The sequence below is a fragment of the Meles meles genome, chromosome 10, assembly GCF_922984935.1.
Source record: "Meles meles chromosome 10, mMelMel3.1 paternal haplotype, whole genome shotgun sequence".
NCBI classification, from domain to species: domain Eukaryota; kingdom Metazoa; phylum Chordata; class Mammalia; order Carnivora; family Mustelidae; genus Meles; species Meles meles.
The window spans coordinates 223,670-240,048 of NC_060075.1; the positions used below are offsets into that span (position 1 = coordinate 223,670).

The following is a 16,379-nucleotide window of genomic DNA, read 5'->3' on the forward strand; positions in this document are numbered from 1 at the left end:
CTCCGAGAACCAGGAGACAGCAGAGTGGCCACCTGGGACACCACGAGGACCACATCCGTGCATCTACCATGCAGGCTAGGAAGGGCTCAAAGCACTCTCCTTGGTCCTGGGCCCAGGACTCGGTCTGCTTAGTGGCCTCTGCTGGGCCTTCCCCTGTCCCCTGCCGTCTGGAGGCACGCTCTGTCTTCAGCCCCGGGCACACGTGGGAGCAGCAAGCCTGAGCGTCAGCTGTCGGTCACGTCTGTGTGACTCTGGACCATGGGCTTGTGCGCTGTTTCACAGAGGCCACCTCTGGCCCGAGGCTTCTGTCTGCTGTCCGCTCTTCCACAGACTTTCTCGACCACACTCCCACCGGCCTCTGCCTTCCAGAGGCCCGTTTTCAGAAAGCCTGCGCCATCACAAAACCACAGTCTGGCCCTGGTCCACTTCCTGTCTGTCCTAATTCTGCTCCACCTGCGACTGGACGAGGGGCAGTCCTGGGTGTGCAGTTCATAGAGATGTGGGAGAAGTCCTCCCCTTTCACAGGCCTGCTCCGGCCTATGCTTGTCCTGACCACGTGGACATACGTCCCAGTCTCAACCCACAGTATCTCCGTTTCCCTGCAACACAACCTCCAGAATCACGGTGCCCGCAAACAGCAGCATCGCTCAACCCCACGGTCCAGGTGCCCCTCCTGGGAAGAGCCTCACTTGGAGTCTCCCCTGCCCTCTGACCTGACCAGAGAACCCCCACCTGCCCCAGAACGAGACTGGGCATGGCAGGCCCAGCCTGGTGGCGCATCAGCACAGTGGCAGGACCCCCCAAGGCCACGGAAACAGTCACCTACACCGTGAAATGTTAAGGAACAGCTACGCTCACTCGGCAATGTGTGAAAATGGCAAAAGATTCACAACGGAGAACACCCAGAAACACTATGGGCACAGCGATGCCCGAGAGTTGCGGGTGCTGCCCGTGGTCTCAGGACATGCCGGCCCGGGAAGGTCTCCCGCAGCATCCTCTGACCTTCCTGGGATGCGGCAGGGGCTCCAGAAAGGCTGCAGGAAAGGAGGCTGAGGGAGCCCCGCCAAGCTCCCAGGCCTTCCGGGCCCTGGGGTCAGAGCACCTGATCCCCTCGCTGAGTTTCCGTTGAGGGAAACACAGGTAGAAACTCAGGCCATCTGTGGGCTGGAGGGTCCTCACCACGACGACACTGACCATCTCCCCCAGGCCTCTACCACACAGGGGTGACCACACCCAGAGCTGCGTGAGGGGGGCACAGGCAGGCTGGGGAGCTGCGGAGAGAGGACGTGGGAGTGCCCACACCCCATCTCCCCAGGCTTCCCCGTGCCTCCAAGCGTGGGAGGGATGGAGCCCGCTCGCTCACATTCGTGTCTGCTGGGCGCTCACCATGACCGAGGCGGGGAGCAGGCCCGTGTCCTCCCCAGCAGCCAGGGCTCTTGGCCCCTCCACGTCCTGGCAGCCTTGCAGAGCGCGCCCTGAATCACTACTCAAGAACCTGCTTGAGAGCGTGAATGAGTGAAGAAGCCAGTGAGGCAGCGGGGGATGAAGGAACAGACAGATGGGCAGACGGTGAGTCCGCGCTGCTTCGTGGGCCCGAGGGTAAGAGCGTCCCCCTGTGCGGGACTCTCCCACGGACGACGGAACAACGTTTTAGCCCCAGCCGGTCCCCTGACGACACCTTGCTGTCTGGAAACGAGCCGCCCCTCACCTGACTTAACACACCAGGACCAGAGGGTCCCCAACACACTAGACCCTTCCTGGTAGCTCCTTTGATGTCAGTGAAAGTTCACCGAGTGCCCGCTGTTCGCAGCCGGGGCTGGGGACACAGGTGCGTGTTGGCTCCTGTTCCCAAGGGCAATGGCAGAGAGGGAGAGGCCTGAGCCCGTGGGCAGGAAGAATGTCATTTGTTCCATGAAGGCCTCCAAGCTTCATGAGGATGGTGAGGCCCCGGGGGAAGGCCCTCCTGCTGTGTCCACACCCTCTTCCTTGAGCCCTCCAGGCTCCTCATGTGACAGACTGCGAGGGGACCATATGCTCCTCTTCCACAAGAGCCCGGAGCCTCACAGACCCCTCAGAAGCTGCTAAGGGCCAGGCTCTGGGTCTCCTGGAGCACTTCTCCGTCCAGGGAGCTGTGTGAAAGCACTGTGGGCATGAGAAGGAACGTGCCACCCAGAGGGGGACCTAGCGCCACCCTACGCGGGCCCTGCCGAGAACTGAGGGGCAGACCTCCCGTGACACAAGTCTGAAGCCCCCCAGCCTTGTCCCGAGATCCGTGGCATGGACCACCCTGAGGACCACGGAGCACGGGGGCAACTCACCACGCCGCCGGGTCGTAGTCAGCCCAGACCTGGATGAACTCGTCCAGGTGGTGAGGCCCTAGGATGGAAGAGCCCCGTGTCAGGTACTCAAAATTGTCCATGATCACGGCCGCAGAGAGGTTCAACATCTGCAGGACAGGAAGGAGAAGGGGTGACATAAAGAGACCTCCGCCAGCCTCTACTCTAGCCCTTCCCCTCCCGCCGAAGCCTGTGTGAGACCATCCCAGCAGCAGAGGCCACTCCAGCTCACCCGGAGCCCGTCCAGCCCTGCTTCCCCGGCAACCTCCGCCCTCCACTCTACCACCACGGCTGGCCGCGGGCCCCTGCCCCGGGGCTAGATCCGCCAACTCTCCTGAGCCCTCCCGCCCCCTTCCGCTGCCCACCTCCCGTCACCTTCCTCATCCCCTCCCAGCTGGCTGCCAAGGGAAGCAGCGACTTTGGAGTTAGGGGTTTCGATGCTGGTGGCCACAAGCTTGGCTTCTTTTTCCCTTTAATGGAGTTGAAATTCACAGAACATGCATTCAGTGTTTCACAACCCAGTGGCTTTACTAATTCACAACATCAGTCAACTGCCTCTCGGGTTTCCAAAATTCTTTATCGCCCCAGAAAACGCTTGTGCCAGAAGGAGTCACTCACTTGTCCCCCTTCCCTACAGTGTCTGTCCGGCACCCACAGGCTTGTCTCCTTGGGGCGTTTCATGCGAGAGGAGTCCCTCAGCACGGGGCCATGGAGGGCCTCCCGGGCCCGGCTTCTCCGCTTTCCATGAGGCTCACCCAGTCGTCAGGCGCAGAACCGCACGGCGTTTTAAGGCCGAATAACATACCGTGGGGGGACACAGCAGTTTGTTTCTCTGTCCACCCACCGATGGACGTGTGGGTCGTTGCCACCTGACGGCTGAACTGTTTTCCACAGGAGTTGCTGCATTTTGCATTCCTACCGCAATGCGCAAGAGTCACTATTTCTCCACGTCTCTGACAACGCTGGTTATTTTCCGTTAAAAAATGGTTATTGTGGCCATCCCAGGGAGTGTGAAGCAAGTGCGTGGTTTTGAGTTTCCTTGATTTAGTCCAAAGATGATGAATATCTTCATGTGCTTGTTGGCCACGTTGCCCACCTTCTGGCCGACATGTCTGTTCTGATGCTTTGCCCACTTTTTTGTGCTTGTCTTTTGCAGCTCAATCCTGAGAGTTCTTTATGTGTTTTGTATGTTACCCCCTTAAAAATATGCGACTAGTCAATATTTTCTCCCATTCCTTAGATTGCGTTTTCACACTTCTTATCATCCCCTTTGACACACAAAAGTGTTTAATTTTGAGTAATTTATTTTTTCTTTTGTTGCTTGTGATTTTGGCGTCAAATCTAAGAATCCTTCGACAAATCCGAGATCAGGATCTGCCCCCATGCTTTCTTCTAAGAGTTTTGTGGTGTTCACACTACATCTAGGTCTTTTTCCAGTTCTGGGTTCATTTCTGTATACGGGGTGATGTGGGGTCCATCTTTTTTTCCCCGCATGTGGACATCTGGTTGTCTCTTCGCGATGTGTCAGAGAAACTGTTCTTGCCACACTGAGCAGCTTTGCACCCTCATCAAAAATCAACTGTCCATGGAGATTTGGATTTATTTCTGGAGTCTCCATCCCACTCCCACGGTCTGTCCTTACGCCAATGCCTACTGCCCTGCATCAGCCTTACTGAGGTAGACGTGACTGACACAGTCACGAGACACTCCAGTCTCTCCACACACAATTGTCGAAGCGCCCCTGCCGTCCAGCTGACACGCCCATCACATATTTTTGGAAGAATACTTACGTTCCGCCCTCTAGAAAATTCCAGTTATACAATGCAGAGTTATCAGCTATAGTCACCATGTTTTACTTCACACGCTTGGACTTTATTCGTAGTAGAGCTGAACGTGTGCACCCTTTCACCAACTCGTCCCTGCTTCCCCCACTCTCCAGTCCCTGGCAACAGCTCTTCGACTCTGTTTCTGTGGTTTGGCTTCCAAAAAAAATTCCACATGTAAGGGATATATGTAGTATTTGCCTTTTTCTGTCTGGCCTTTTTCCCCTAGCACAATGCCCTCAAGATCCATCCATGCTGGCAGAAATGACAGGAGGGTTTCCTTCTTTCCCGTGGCTGAATACTCTGTGTGTGTGTGTGCGTGTGTGCACACCAAGTCTTCCTATCTACTCCTCTGCTGATGAACACTTAGGTTGTTTCCGTGTCTTGTCTATTGTGAGTAATGCTGCAGTGAACGTGGGCATGCAGATCTGTCTCCAATATCGTGTTCTCCTTCCATGTGGACATATACCGAACGTGGGATTGCTGGATCATATTTTAGTTCCATTTTTTATTTTTTGAGGGACATCTACACTGTTTTCCATAGGGACTGTACCAACTCACATTCCTACTGACCGCGTACAGCGGTTCACTTTTCTCCACATCTTCGCCAACACCTGCCATCTCTCGTCTTCTTCCTGATCGTCCGTTTTAAATGTGGCGAGGGGTTGCTGTTGTCTTGATGTGCACTTCCCTGGCGACGGTGACACGGAGCACCTTTTCATGTACCTGTCGGTCATCTGTATGTCTTCTTCGGAGAAGGGCCTCTTCAGCCACATTGTTCTGACTCATGGTACCGTTACAGTAAGTTTTGTAATAGGGAAACGTGGGTTATCTCACTCGGTCTTTAATTTTCAAGGTTTTGTTGTTATTTGGGGCTCCTTGCCATTCCACACGAATGTGAGGATCAGCTGTTCCATTCCTGTAGAAAGGGCCCTGGAGCTCTGACAGGGAGCACACTGAATCCGGAGCTCACTCTGTGGGGACGTTGCCGCCTCACCAACGTTGCCTTCGGATCCGTGCGCCTGCATGTCTTTCCACTTAATTAGGTCTTCCTTAACTTATTTAGCAGTTTTTACTGTGCAAGTTTTCATCTTCACAGGTACTTATTCCTAGGTATGTTATCCCTTTGGATGCTACTGGAAGTGGAATTACTTCCTTAATTTCCTTTTCAGGCTGTTTATTGCCGGTACACAGAAACATAACTGACTTTTATGTGTTGATTTTGTACTCTGAGACTTTGATGAACTCATTTATTGGTTCTAGCACTGTGCGTGCGTGTGTGTGTGCGTGCGTGTGTGTGCGTGCGTGGGCGTGTGTGCGTGCGTGGGCATGGGCGTTCTTCAGGATGTTCTACATATACCATGTCATCGGCAAAGAGGGATAGCTTTACCTTTTCCTCTCCAATTTGGGTGCTTTTTATTTCTTTTCCTTGCCTACCTGCTCTAACTAGGACTTCCAGCACAATGCTGGGTAGAAGTGATGAAGAAGTGGGGACCTTGTCTAGTCCCTGATATTTGGAGGAAAAGTTTGTAATCCTTCGTCACTGAGTTTAATGTCAAGTGTAGGTTTTCATAAGTGCCCTTCATCCCGTTACAGAAGTTCCCTTCTGTTCCAAGTCTGCTACGTGCTCTTGTCATGAAAGGGTGTTGAATTGGGTCAAGTGCTTTTCTGCATCTATTGAGATCATCATGTCAGGTGTTTCCCTCATCACATTGGTTAGTCTCTGTATGTCAAAGATGCATCCCTGCACTCCTGGGATAAATCCCGCCCGATCACCGTGTCTAACCCTTAACATGCCGTTGGAGCCGGTGTGCTGGTATCTCGTTCAGGACACCTACTGTGTACTCAGCACGGGCGTTGGTCTGTAGTTATCTTTCTGGGGGCATCATTCCTGTCCTTGGTATTAGGATAATGGCAGCATCACAGGATTTGTTAGGAGATATTTCTCTTCTTCTACTTTTTGCAAGAGTTTGAGTAAGGGGCACTTGCGGGGCTCGCCAGTTCAGCGTTCCAGTCTTCGTTTCAGCTCAGGTCATGATCTCAGGGTCATGAGATCAAGCCCCACATCAGGCTCCGCAATCAGCATGGCGTCTGCTTGGGATTCTCTCTCTCTCCCTCTGCCCGCCCCCCTCTAAAAATAAAAAAAGTTTGAACAGGATTTATGCTAATTCTTCTTTAAGACCATTTTCTGAATTTGATAAAATATACATAGCAACGAGCTTACAGATTTAATGACTCTGAAGTTCACAGCTGAGGGGCACCGTCCCCACTACCTGTCCCCAGAACTCTTCCGTCTTCCCCGACGAAACCCTGCCCCCACGAAATACTAATCCCCATCCCCTCCCCCAGTCCCCGGTGCCTGCCATCGTACTCTCCGTCTCTACGAGCTTCCCTGCTCTAGGGACTTCAGACAGCTGAAACCGTGCCGTTACTTCTCCTTTGGCCGCTGGTTTCTTTCTCTTGGCGTCATGACTTCACGGGCCATCCATACTGCAGCATGGGTCAGAACGGCCTCTCTTCCTAAGGTCGGATGGTACTCCCTTGTGTGTCCATGTCACAACCGGTCACTCGCTGGTGGCACGTTGGTTGTTTCTGCCTCCAGGCCATTGTGAATGACGCCGCTGCAAACGTGCGCGCACAAATACCGGCGTGAGGCCCCTCCCTCAGCTCTGGCATGTGCCCGGAGTGCAGCTGCTGGATCAGACCGCCACTCCGTCGTTCCCTCATCGAGGAGCTGCCCTGCTGACTTCCACAGCCGCCGCACCACCTGCCGCCGCCGCTGGCCGTGGACGAGGGCGTCTCTGCAGCGCGCCAGCAGACTGCAGGGGCCGCTTTCTCCCTCGTTTGCTCTCATGCCCGTGTTTCATCTCCTGTCACGCTGGTCCCCACCCTTCTCTAGGCACTGTCACCTCCAGCCACCTCCCTGGTCACTCTTCAGCCTTTCCTGGTCAGAAGCCAGAGCAAGGTTTGGAAACGTCACCCAGACTGGGTCATGGCCCTGCTCCAAGTCTCCCAGGGATGTCTACTGGCCTGGACCAAAATCCACGCCCCAGGACCCAATCCACTGAGCTCCGCGCCGCCCCAGGCGCGCCGGCTGCAGCGCTGCTTCTCTGTAACTCACCACCGTGGCAGAGGCTACAGGCTAAAGGACAGGGGTCCTGTGGAAACTTAAAACTCTTTCTGAGAAGGAAAGGCCCACAGGAGCTCATCACAGAGTGGGTCCTTTTACAGGTCATCGTCTCCAGAGACACAGGACCATCAACAGAGAATCAGCTTGCAATGAGACATGAATCAGCCTCAGGGATCTGTGAGAGACGTCGGGGTTCCTGGGATGGACTGAGACAGGTGGACACATGGGCACAGTGACCAGGACTTACCAGGAAGGAACAAAGGAAGATGAAGGAGACGAGGTAAAAGTAGGCAAAGTCGCTCCCACACTCACTGGCGTTGGCGTGCTCATCGCAGGCCTGATTGCTGAGACAAGACAGCATGATCTCATGCCAGGCCTCCCCCGTGGCACTCCTAAGAAGAAGGGCAGAGCCGTGAGGCCCACGAAGGAAGGGCCAGGCCAGCCGGAGAAGGGCTCCCAGAGGAGCGGGCGCCGGTGCACACCCTCACTGGGCTCAGAACCCTCTGGCATTAGGTTTGCAAACTGACCATGAACTCAGAAAGAACTACTCACTGAACGTAAGGCAGTGCACCAGAAGCCGGCACCGTGGTGAGAGCCCCTCCATGGGCCGCTGGGCCCCTCGAAGCCAACACAGACTTTCTTGGCCTGCCCGACAGCAGGTGCCATCCCAGCCTTCCTTGATTCAACAAGTGGGGGACTCCACCCCTCCAGTTTCTCCGGCCAAACAGGTCGTAGTCATCCCTGCCTCCACTCTTTCTCACCACCCCTGTTCATCAGCTCATCTGCTCCAAAGAACATCCAGACTCTAACCCTCTCACCACCCTGGGTTAGGCCGCCATCACCTTCCCTGGGCTCTGCAACAGCTTCCAAGGGGCTTTTCCTGCTCCCACCCCCCAACACCCAAGTGGGTCCAACAAACACAGGTAACATCAAGTCACTTCTCTCAACACCCCCCAACTCACTGCAAATCCAAAATGCACACAACTGCCCGCAACTCTGTGCGGCCTGCAGCCCATTCTCTCTCAGTGGTCTCTGCTCAGCCCACTCCAGCCGCACCAGTGTCTGCTGCTTCCGGAACACACCAAGAACAGCCCCACCACCCTGAGCGGCCACCATGGAGGACCCTTCCTCATGGACTTTTGTCCCCGATCTGCAGTCAGAACGAGGGCCGGAGGTCCAGCAGACATGCAGATAGACCAGAGGCCTGGGTGCCCCCCACCTGGTGTGCCCGTGTGGCCAGCTCCGGGCACAAGCGAGCCCACTGGCCATCACCAGTGGCTAGGAGTAGGGGGCTTTTCCTGCAGGGCAGCTGTCCTGTGCCAGGCCTGACCGACATGGGCATCCCCTGTGACTCAGAGATCAGGGAGGAAAAGAGATCTTTGAGAACAAACACTTCCAGCTGTGGCTGGTTTCATAGGCCTGCCTCAACTCCTGGAGCCTGAGGCAGGACATTGACAGATGAAGAGACGAAACGAACATAACAGGCAAAGTCCGGAGAGACGATGTCATCTGGAGAAAGTGTCGGCCTCTGACTGAAAGAACGAGAGTCGGCCAACTCTCTCCGGGCAGCCTAGCAAGGCAGACCGGCCTGCTCTCCCTCCATGGAAAGAACCTCACGGGCCCTGCCTGGGACTAACTGTGTGGGACACCCCGAGCTCAGGCCTTCCAAGCATTTGCATAAAGAAACGCACACGTGGGAACCTCAAGAATGAGCCCCGGGTGGCACCTTGTGTCAGCCCCTTCCTTCCCACGTCCCTCCAAAGGGCTCCTTTCTTCCCTCCAAGGATCACGGTGGTGGGCTTGCCTTACTGAAGGAGACTCTGGAGGCAGGGAGACACATTCACCCCTCCCTTCAGCCCCCACACTGGGAGGGTCGACAGCCCCCACTCTGCGGAGAGCGTGCCCCGTCTCAGGACAACAGGCGCCCCCAGGCCTCCCGAGCACGTCTTCACCTGGAGGCACCTGAGCCAGGACCAAGCCGCTCTGCCGCTGGACTTGGGGTGGAAAGCCTAGGGAACTGCAGTCCTGTGAGCCCCGGGGGCGGCCGGAGGCACACTCGCACCAGCAGGTCTGGCCAGCTGAGTCCCTTGGGTCCCTCAGTAGCGCACACGGCATCGGCAGCAGCCCCGCCGCCCAGCGTCCCTCGTCCCACAGACCCTGCAGTCAACAAGGTGAGCAGAGGAAGGCTTACAGCCAGCACACGGAAGAAGATCCTGCGGGACACCTTCTGTCCTCCCAGACCCTTGGCCGCAGCCTCACTAAGCCCTTCTGGCCACCACCGGGGACCTGAGCCAAGGTGGTCAAGGCCAGCCTCACAGCTGGGGCTCTCAGGTGGACCTCCCTCGGGGGCTTGCGTTCCGTCTGCCCCGAGGCCCAGGAACCCTTAAGGAAGGATGCCAAGGAGAGCAGAGAAGAAGCTGGGAAGGCCCACTGAGGGGAGGCCTGCCCGAGTGGGTCGGCACACCCCGTCCCTCCGGAACGGAGGAGCCCCCAAGCCTGTGCCGACCCCGACCAACACACCTGAACAGCAGCATCAGGGCCTGCAGAAACGTCCGGAAGTTGTTGTGCCGGTGGATGCTGCTGTCATCATCCAGCGTGATATTTCCAAAAACCTGAAAGGAGAAAGAAGGCTGCAGGCTGGTGCTGTTGGGACCCCCGGAGCTGTGGCCAGGCAGAGGAGGGCATGTGCCCATGAGAACCCACAAGGCCCAGGACACAGCCCTTAGCCACCTCCACTGCGGCCGGGGCTGGAGGGGCCCGTGCTTCCAGCCAAATGCGTCTCTGCTCCCCCAGCTCCACGTGTCTGCAGACACGAGTCCGCACACCCAGTAAAAACGCGGCCGGAGCTCAGCGTGCGTGGGCCGCTCCGTTCGGAAGACGGATGATGCCCTGGAAAGTTCACTCTTTCATCAGTGACACGGAGGCGGGAATTATTGTGATAATAGCTAGGAGATCAACTTGAAAGTTTCTTTTCAAGTGTCTGTGCAAATACCAGAATGGGCTTTTTATCCACTTTAATTGATTTCTTTTTGGGGTTAGGAATGCAAACAAGTCAGTAACCGTACTTGGCTTAAAATCTGTAACCTGGCTGAAAAACTTAGGAACTATCACATCTTCACCAAAAACAAAGCTCAGTGACCCTTATGGTCTTATACATCCACCAAAAAAAAGCACAGAAATACATTTTAAAGAGCATCAGATATCAGCAAATTTTAAAGCAAGAGAAGCTTTTCACTCCCTGAAACAGAGTTTAAAAATCAGTTTGCGCCTAACCTTTGAGACAGTGGCTTCTCCCACTGTAATTTAACACTGGGATCCAACTCCCACCCTACTGTTGAAAAGTGGCCCGATGCCAAAGATTTAAATCTGGAACCCGGCTTCGTGTCTCTTAAATGTTTTTCCAAATAGCTGACAAAGGGTTTTGGGGAAGTGAAGGCGATCTAAATCCTCCCAGCTGGACCTGCCAGTACAGTGATCCGATTCGATCCTGCCGACTTTTTCTGCTGGAACACACAATCTCCTGTAAAGCGTCGGGCCAGTTCTCTGGACTGAGAGAAGGACCGGCTGGCGCTCAGCACCAGGCACACGTGCCTCAAAGCTCCACCGGCACGGGGGCCCAGCACCCAGTCCAATGAGCCCACCGACACCGTGACAGCCCCGTGAGGTTTTACTCAGGAGCACGGCAGAGCACGGTATGACAGACGGGGGGACTACACCTCACTAGAGGACTCTGGAGACAGGCCCAGACTCGGGGTGCCCAGCCTCAGTGTCCTCATCAATAGAAGAGCCTTTCTGAGAGTTAAGTTCACAAGGTCCTGAGAACGATGTCTGCCTCATAGCAAAGCTCCCCGAGTGTCACTCTGTCACGGTCGCCACGCGGGGACCGGACCAGCACCCGCCGCTCCCAGTGCCGTCAGCGCGCCCACCTGCATGCCGATGATGGCGTAGATGAAGAACAGCATGGCGATGAGCAGACACACGTAGGGCAGGGCCTGTGGAGACACACGGAGGACAGGGCAGCTCCAGGGGGCTGCCCCGCTGCCTGGCTCGTACCTCGTCTGCGGAGGGGATGGTGGCTGCATCTCTGGGGCCGCTCGGACCTCAGCGGCCGCAGAGCCACCCCACTGACCGCAAAGCCCCTCCACCAAGAGGCGGCCTCGCTTCCTTCATCCCTGAGCAGTTGTGCGTCCCGCCGCAGGGTCAGTGAGCACGACTGAGGCGCTGTCTGGGCAACTTCGGAGGTCTGTAAACCACAACAGGGCAACAGGGGCCAAGGGGCCTCCAGGAGGAGGGCCGCTCCGGGGGTCAGGGCGCCGGGCCGGGCCTCACCTTGAAGGACTGCACGAAGGTCCACAGCAGAACGCGGATGGTGTAGCCTTGGCGCAGCAGCTTGATGAGCCGGGCGGCCCGAAACAGGCGCAGGAAGCTGAGGTTGATGAAATTGTTCTGCGGGGGAGACAGGCTGTTCTCAAGCCGGCGGCGATCAGCCTCCCGCCACGGCAGACCTCCCACCCGCCTCTCCCAGACCTGCCCCGAAGGAAAGTGGATCCAAAGAGACACCAAACAGAAAGTCACTGCTCTACAGTAGAGAAGCAGCAATCGGCCACCAGAAAACCTTCCGAAAGTGAAGCTTGTCATTGCCAATCACCTCTCATGCAGCAAATCAACGGAACCCTCTGCTCTAGGCTCCCCTGCACCCGACAGGGACGGAGAGAGACGAACTCCCAGAAGCAGCTCCTTGCTGCCCAGAGGAGCCAGGAGACCACCTGTGGATGGGCCTCCAACGTGGACCGCCCCTTGCGAGACACAGCCAAGCCGTCCAAGCGCCGGGCAGGGCTGCTTCTCCACGGAGAGCCTCTGAGGGGCCCTTCCCTTCTCCGCATGGCTAGCAAAGCCCCTGCCTGCCTGGGACCCGGCAGAGGGGCAGACCTTTCCCCCAGAGCTGCTCATGGTGCCTGCCGACAAGTCACCGTGGGAAGGGTAAGTGTGGGCGATACCACTGCCCACACCACGGAAGCCACTCAGGAAATCCACGAATGCTCCCAGCGGCAGAGATCCCGGGATGTCAAGCATGGCTCCCTCATCCGAGGGGCAGTGAGCCTTCCACCCCGGCCCGGGGGCACCTTGAATTATCAGCCCATCCCTTTCAGGAAGCACGGCTCTGGGCGGATGACGTAGGGGGGCTTGTGGCCCTGGGCACCTTCCCGGCCTCTGTCTGCTTAGAGACCAGGTGCCTGCACGACAGCCGCTCCCTGACCCCTGGGTGTCTAACACACACAAGCAGCTCAGGCTTAGACACAGCATATCGCCGGATTCAGTGGTCCGACGGAGACAGAAGAGAACACGACATGTTCAATGAGAGCGGCAGCGGGAGAGCACGTGCAGGGGCCGGGGGAGGCGGGGAGAGCTGGCTGCCCCCTCCAGGGCTGCCCAGCTGGTCCTGGCTGGGACGAAGCGTTCAGTGGACAGGCAGGTCTCACTCCTACTTCTGAGGACGGAGGCCCCCACCCAGCTTTGTCTGCCCCTTTGCTTCCCACCGGGTGGGGGGTGCTGGGGACTGGAGTCTGTGTCTGCTGGCGGCAGAGGTGGGAGCCAGGAGGGAGGAGGCTGGTGCTCACAAGGAGGTGCGGACTAGGGTCTGGATCAGCAAAAGGCAGAAGTGGGCCGTGGGGTGGGACCCTGGAGGGCGAACAGGCTTGCCTACCGCTCCCTCAGCTGCTGGGAAAGGGACACCCAGTGCGGGACACACCCAACCCGCCCTGCGGGCCCCAGGCTTGCAGGTGAGCCAGTCGGCTCTGGGGCACCGGCACAGCCGTGGAAGGGTGACCTCATTACAGCGCTGGGAGATCCTCCGCATGAGGCAGTAAAGCCGAGGAAGGCGAACGAGCCGCCAAGTGCCTCCTCCGAGGTCCCCACGTGGACCGCACCCGCCCACTTGCGTCTGGAGGGCCCAAGACTGTCACAACACAGTCAGCGTCTGCCCAGCCCAAAGGACTTTGCTCAGGCCACGGGCACCGAGAGATTCTGGGGGAAACAGAGGCTCTGGGTGAGAAAGAAGGGACGGAGGACAAGGCAGGGGAGGGCACTGGTCGTGTGCACCGTCAGTGCACCGACGCGGAGCTCACACATCCCCACCTACTTTTTCTGAGACTCAAGCTCTCACCCCTCCCCCCAGACGTCTTTTCTCAGGGCTCCAGGGGGCACTCGGGAGGGGGTGGGGGGGCGCAGACACACAGCTTGAGAGAGCCATGAGGACGGATGGTGACAGCAGCCACAGATACTCCAAGCACGGGTACCCCGGGGCCGCAGCAGGGCGGGAGCTGCCCGGCACCAGCATGCGAGCAAGCATGCGGGAGAACGGGGGGCGGGCAGCAAGCACACGGCAGCCTCCCCACGGCCACCCGTCGTCACCTCTGGCCTCAGCCAGCCCCTCGGTGGTGGAAAGGAAGGGCCTGCCCCATCCTCCCAGAGTCCATGGTTCCTGTCACACCAGAGAGCCCCAAGCACCTTATTTCAAAGCCAGGCCCTTCCTGACTGCCACCTGCCTCGGCACTGGGAAGGTCTAGGCACCCCAAAGAGGCATTATCGCGATCCGCAATGTGGCGCATGGTTCACCCTGAGGGTACCCTTGTCCCCAGCTCCTCTGAGCCCCTGGCTTCCTCACCCACAAGATGTGGACATTAGGACGCTGTGCCCAGATGCTGAGGAATCAGAGATTTGAGGGATTTAAAGGCACGCCAGGCATCGTGACCCCCCCCCCACAAAGAGGGGCCCCAGGCCCCAACAGGCATTCCCTGCGCCCCGTGCACATCTATTGGGTGCCACACTCCACACTGGCAGCAAGTGAGCGACAGACTGCTCTCCTGCTTGGCTTCTTCCTGGCGGGACGATGAGGAGAAACAGACCCCAATGTGCTCAGCGTGTCATGTGACTGTGTGCTCTGAAGAGGGAGGGCACAGGGGCGGGGGGGCTCTTCCCAAGGGCATAGGGAACGGCCATGGAGGGGCCCGAGAGACTCGAATATTTCTGCATCAAATGGCATCTTCTCAAAACCTCAAGATCTCCTCCACTTGTGAAATACCTGATCGTTAATGTTCACTTTCTGTAACAGGATCTCAAGACCTGCTACTTTATATGAACTTCCAGTCACAGCCTCAGTTTCGTCGGCTCCTGGTGTCTTTGCTCTCCCGTCAGATACTCCTGAAGGCCTGGGGGAAGGCCCAGTTCACGCCACCGCAGCCCGCACGAGCCCACGGAGCAGGCGTGCACGAGCCGGCCACGTGCTCCAGGGAAGGCTGGACGCAGGAGCCAGGTGCTCTGTCTCTGGGGACAGACCCTCTTCCCGCTCCATCAGGCCTTACACGACCCCTTCTGAATCACGGAGACACAATCTCCGATCCCCTCCAGCCCCGAGGCCCAGAGCGGATTCCCCCTGGAAGGGCAATTCCAGGAAGAACACTATAGGAGGCATCGCCAGAGGCCACTGGGGAGAACCACCTTGCATGTGGGTTCGATGGGGACAGAGCAGAAGGGAGATGGTACCAGAGAAACCATGGACTCCACAGGAGCAGGTCAAACCTCATGCCCTACAACATCCCTCCAATTCTGAACCCAGTCCCAACAGGAAGAACTGGCTGGGCACTGACCCACTCGGCTCAGAAGACCAAGGCCAGTTCCTGAATCAAACGGTCCCCGGAAGGGCCCTCGGAAGCCCCCACTGGACCCCAGATGCTGAGGAGAAGAGACCAGAGGGGATGGGGACTGCCAGACTCTGGCCACACGCCTCAGGAAGCAGTGGTGAGGCCTCACAGGAGAAGGAACAGGAGCAGAGCAAGCAAAGCAAGGAGTTGTAAGAACTGTTTAAAGTCATGAAGCCAACCGTTTCCTATACGTGACGTTTTCATGGATGGGTGTTTGCGTGTTATTTACAAATTGGGATGTTTGAGCAGCAGGTGCACAACATACAGACGGAGACATGGTTTTCGCATCGTATGTCGGTTGGGTGGCGTGAGTCAGCAGGCAGTTTACGGTGAATCAAGAACAAAAACAGAAAACAAAAGAGAAAATGAGTCATCAACACAAGCAAAAACTCGAACTTCGAATACCTCACTGGAAGATTTTAGGATTTTAGTGAACTTCGCACATTTTGCTGAAAATGCACCAGCTCAAATATTTCGGAAATCTGGAGGCTATGCAGACAGGGTGGCGCTCGTTTGCATTCCTGTTTGTAACGCAGACCCAAAGACGACTCACAGACACGTGTTTTTTTATTTCCAGGCGAAGAAATCAATGTCAGTTTTATGCTTCCCTGGGGATGCTGTCTGGACACGACCCTGGTGAAGGCTATTGCTCTGTTTGGATTAATTGGGAGGTGGGAACTGACACTCATATTTTTGCCTCAGGAAAAAAAGTACGTTCACAAAGTAACACACGGAGTGACTACACATGAACAAAAATAAAGACGCCACTAATCCACGCGCCGGCTCCCTTTCATCTTTTCCGCTCTGGGCAGAACAGGGTGAAGGACGGGAGCGCCAGTGGCCAGAGCCAGCGGAGCTTCCGAGCCGAGCGGCACCTCCGTCCTCCCGCCGGCCCTGCTGGGCATCGGGGGCTGACGGCCGCCACCACGGAGGGCTTATTTGAAGGGAGATCTCATCAAACCACAAGCCACCCAGGCCTCGCGTGTCCAAGAGCTGAGGGACAGACACTGGGCCTCCTGCTTAGAGAAGGTCTCTGCCTTGTGTGCGGGCCTCTCTGGAGCCAGAGGTCTCCCCAGAAGACATTTCGGCATCGTGCGCTCTGCATGCCTGGCAACGCTCACCCTTGATACCCGCTCGTCATTCTGCCCGCTCTGAGAGGACACACGCCCACGAAGGAACCCAGAGCTGTGTCCTTGCAGATCGGAGCTTGGTGTCTGGGTCCCTCTACCCGGGGAACAAAGACTCTGCTGTGTCCCAGGACGAGGCCCGGAGGGATCAGCCGCCAGTTTGCTCCTCCCAGCCACCACACTGGTACAAACTTCCTGGATGAGAAGCGCCTGGGCAATGCCACAATGCCAATGGCTGGGTGACAAACATCCGTGGTTTCTGC

The 16,379-nt window shown here is 57.0% G+C and overlaps 1 protein-coding gene across 1 annotated transcript in view; it reads right to left on the reverse strand.

The window, feature by feature from the left end:
• The window catches only part of LOC123952112 (voltage-dependent N-type calcium channel subunit alpha-1B-like), a 109,289-nt gene that overhangs the window by 18,583 nt on the left and 74,327 nt on the right, over positions 1-16,379 (reverse strand). Inside the window, 5 exon segments of the mRNA XM_046021348.1 lie at positions 2,319-2,446; positions 7,537-7,681; positions 9,810-9,901; positions 11,216-11,281; positions 11,619-11,735. Coding sequence (XP_045877304.1) covers positions 2,319-2,446; positions 7,537-7,681; positions 9,810-9,901; positions 11,216-11,281; positions 11,619-11,735 — 548 coding nt within the window.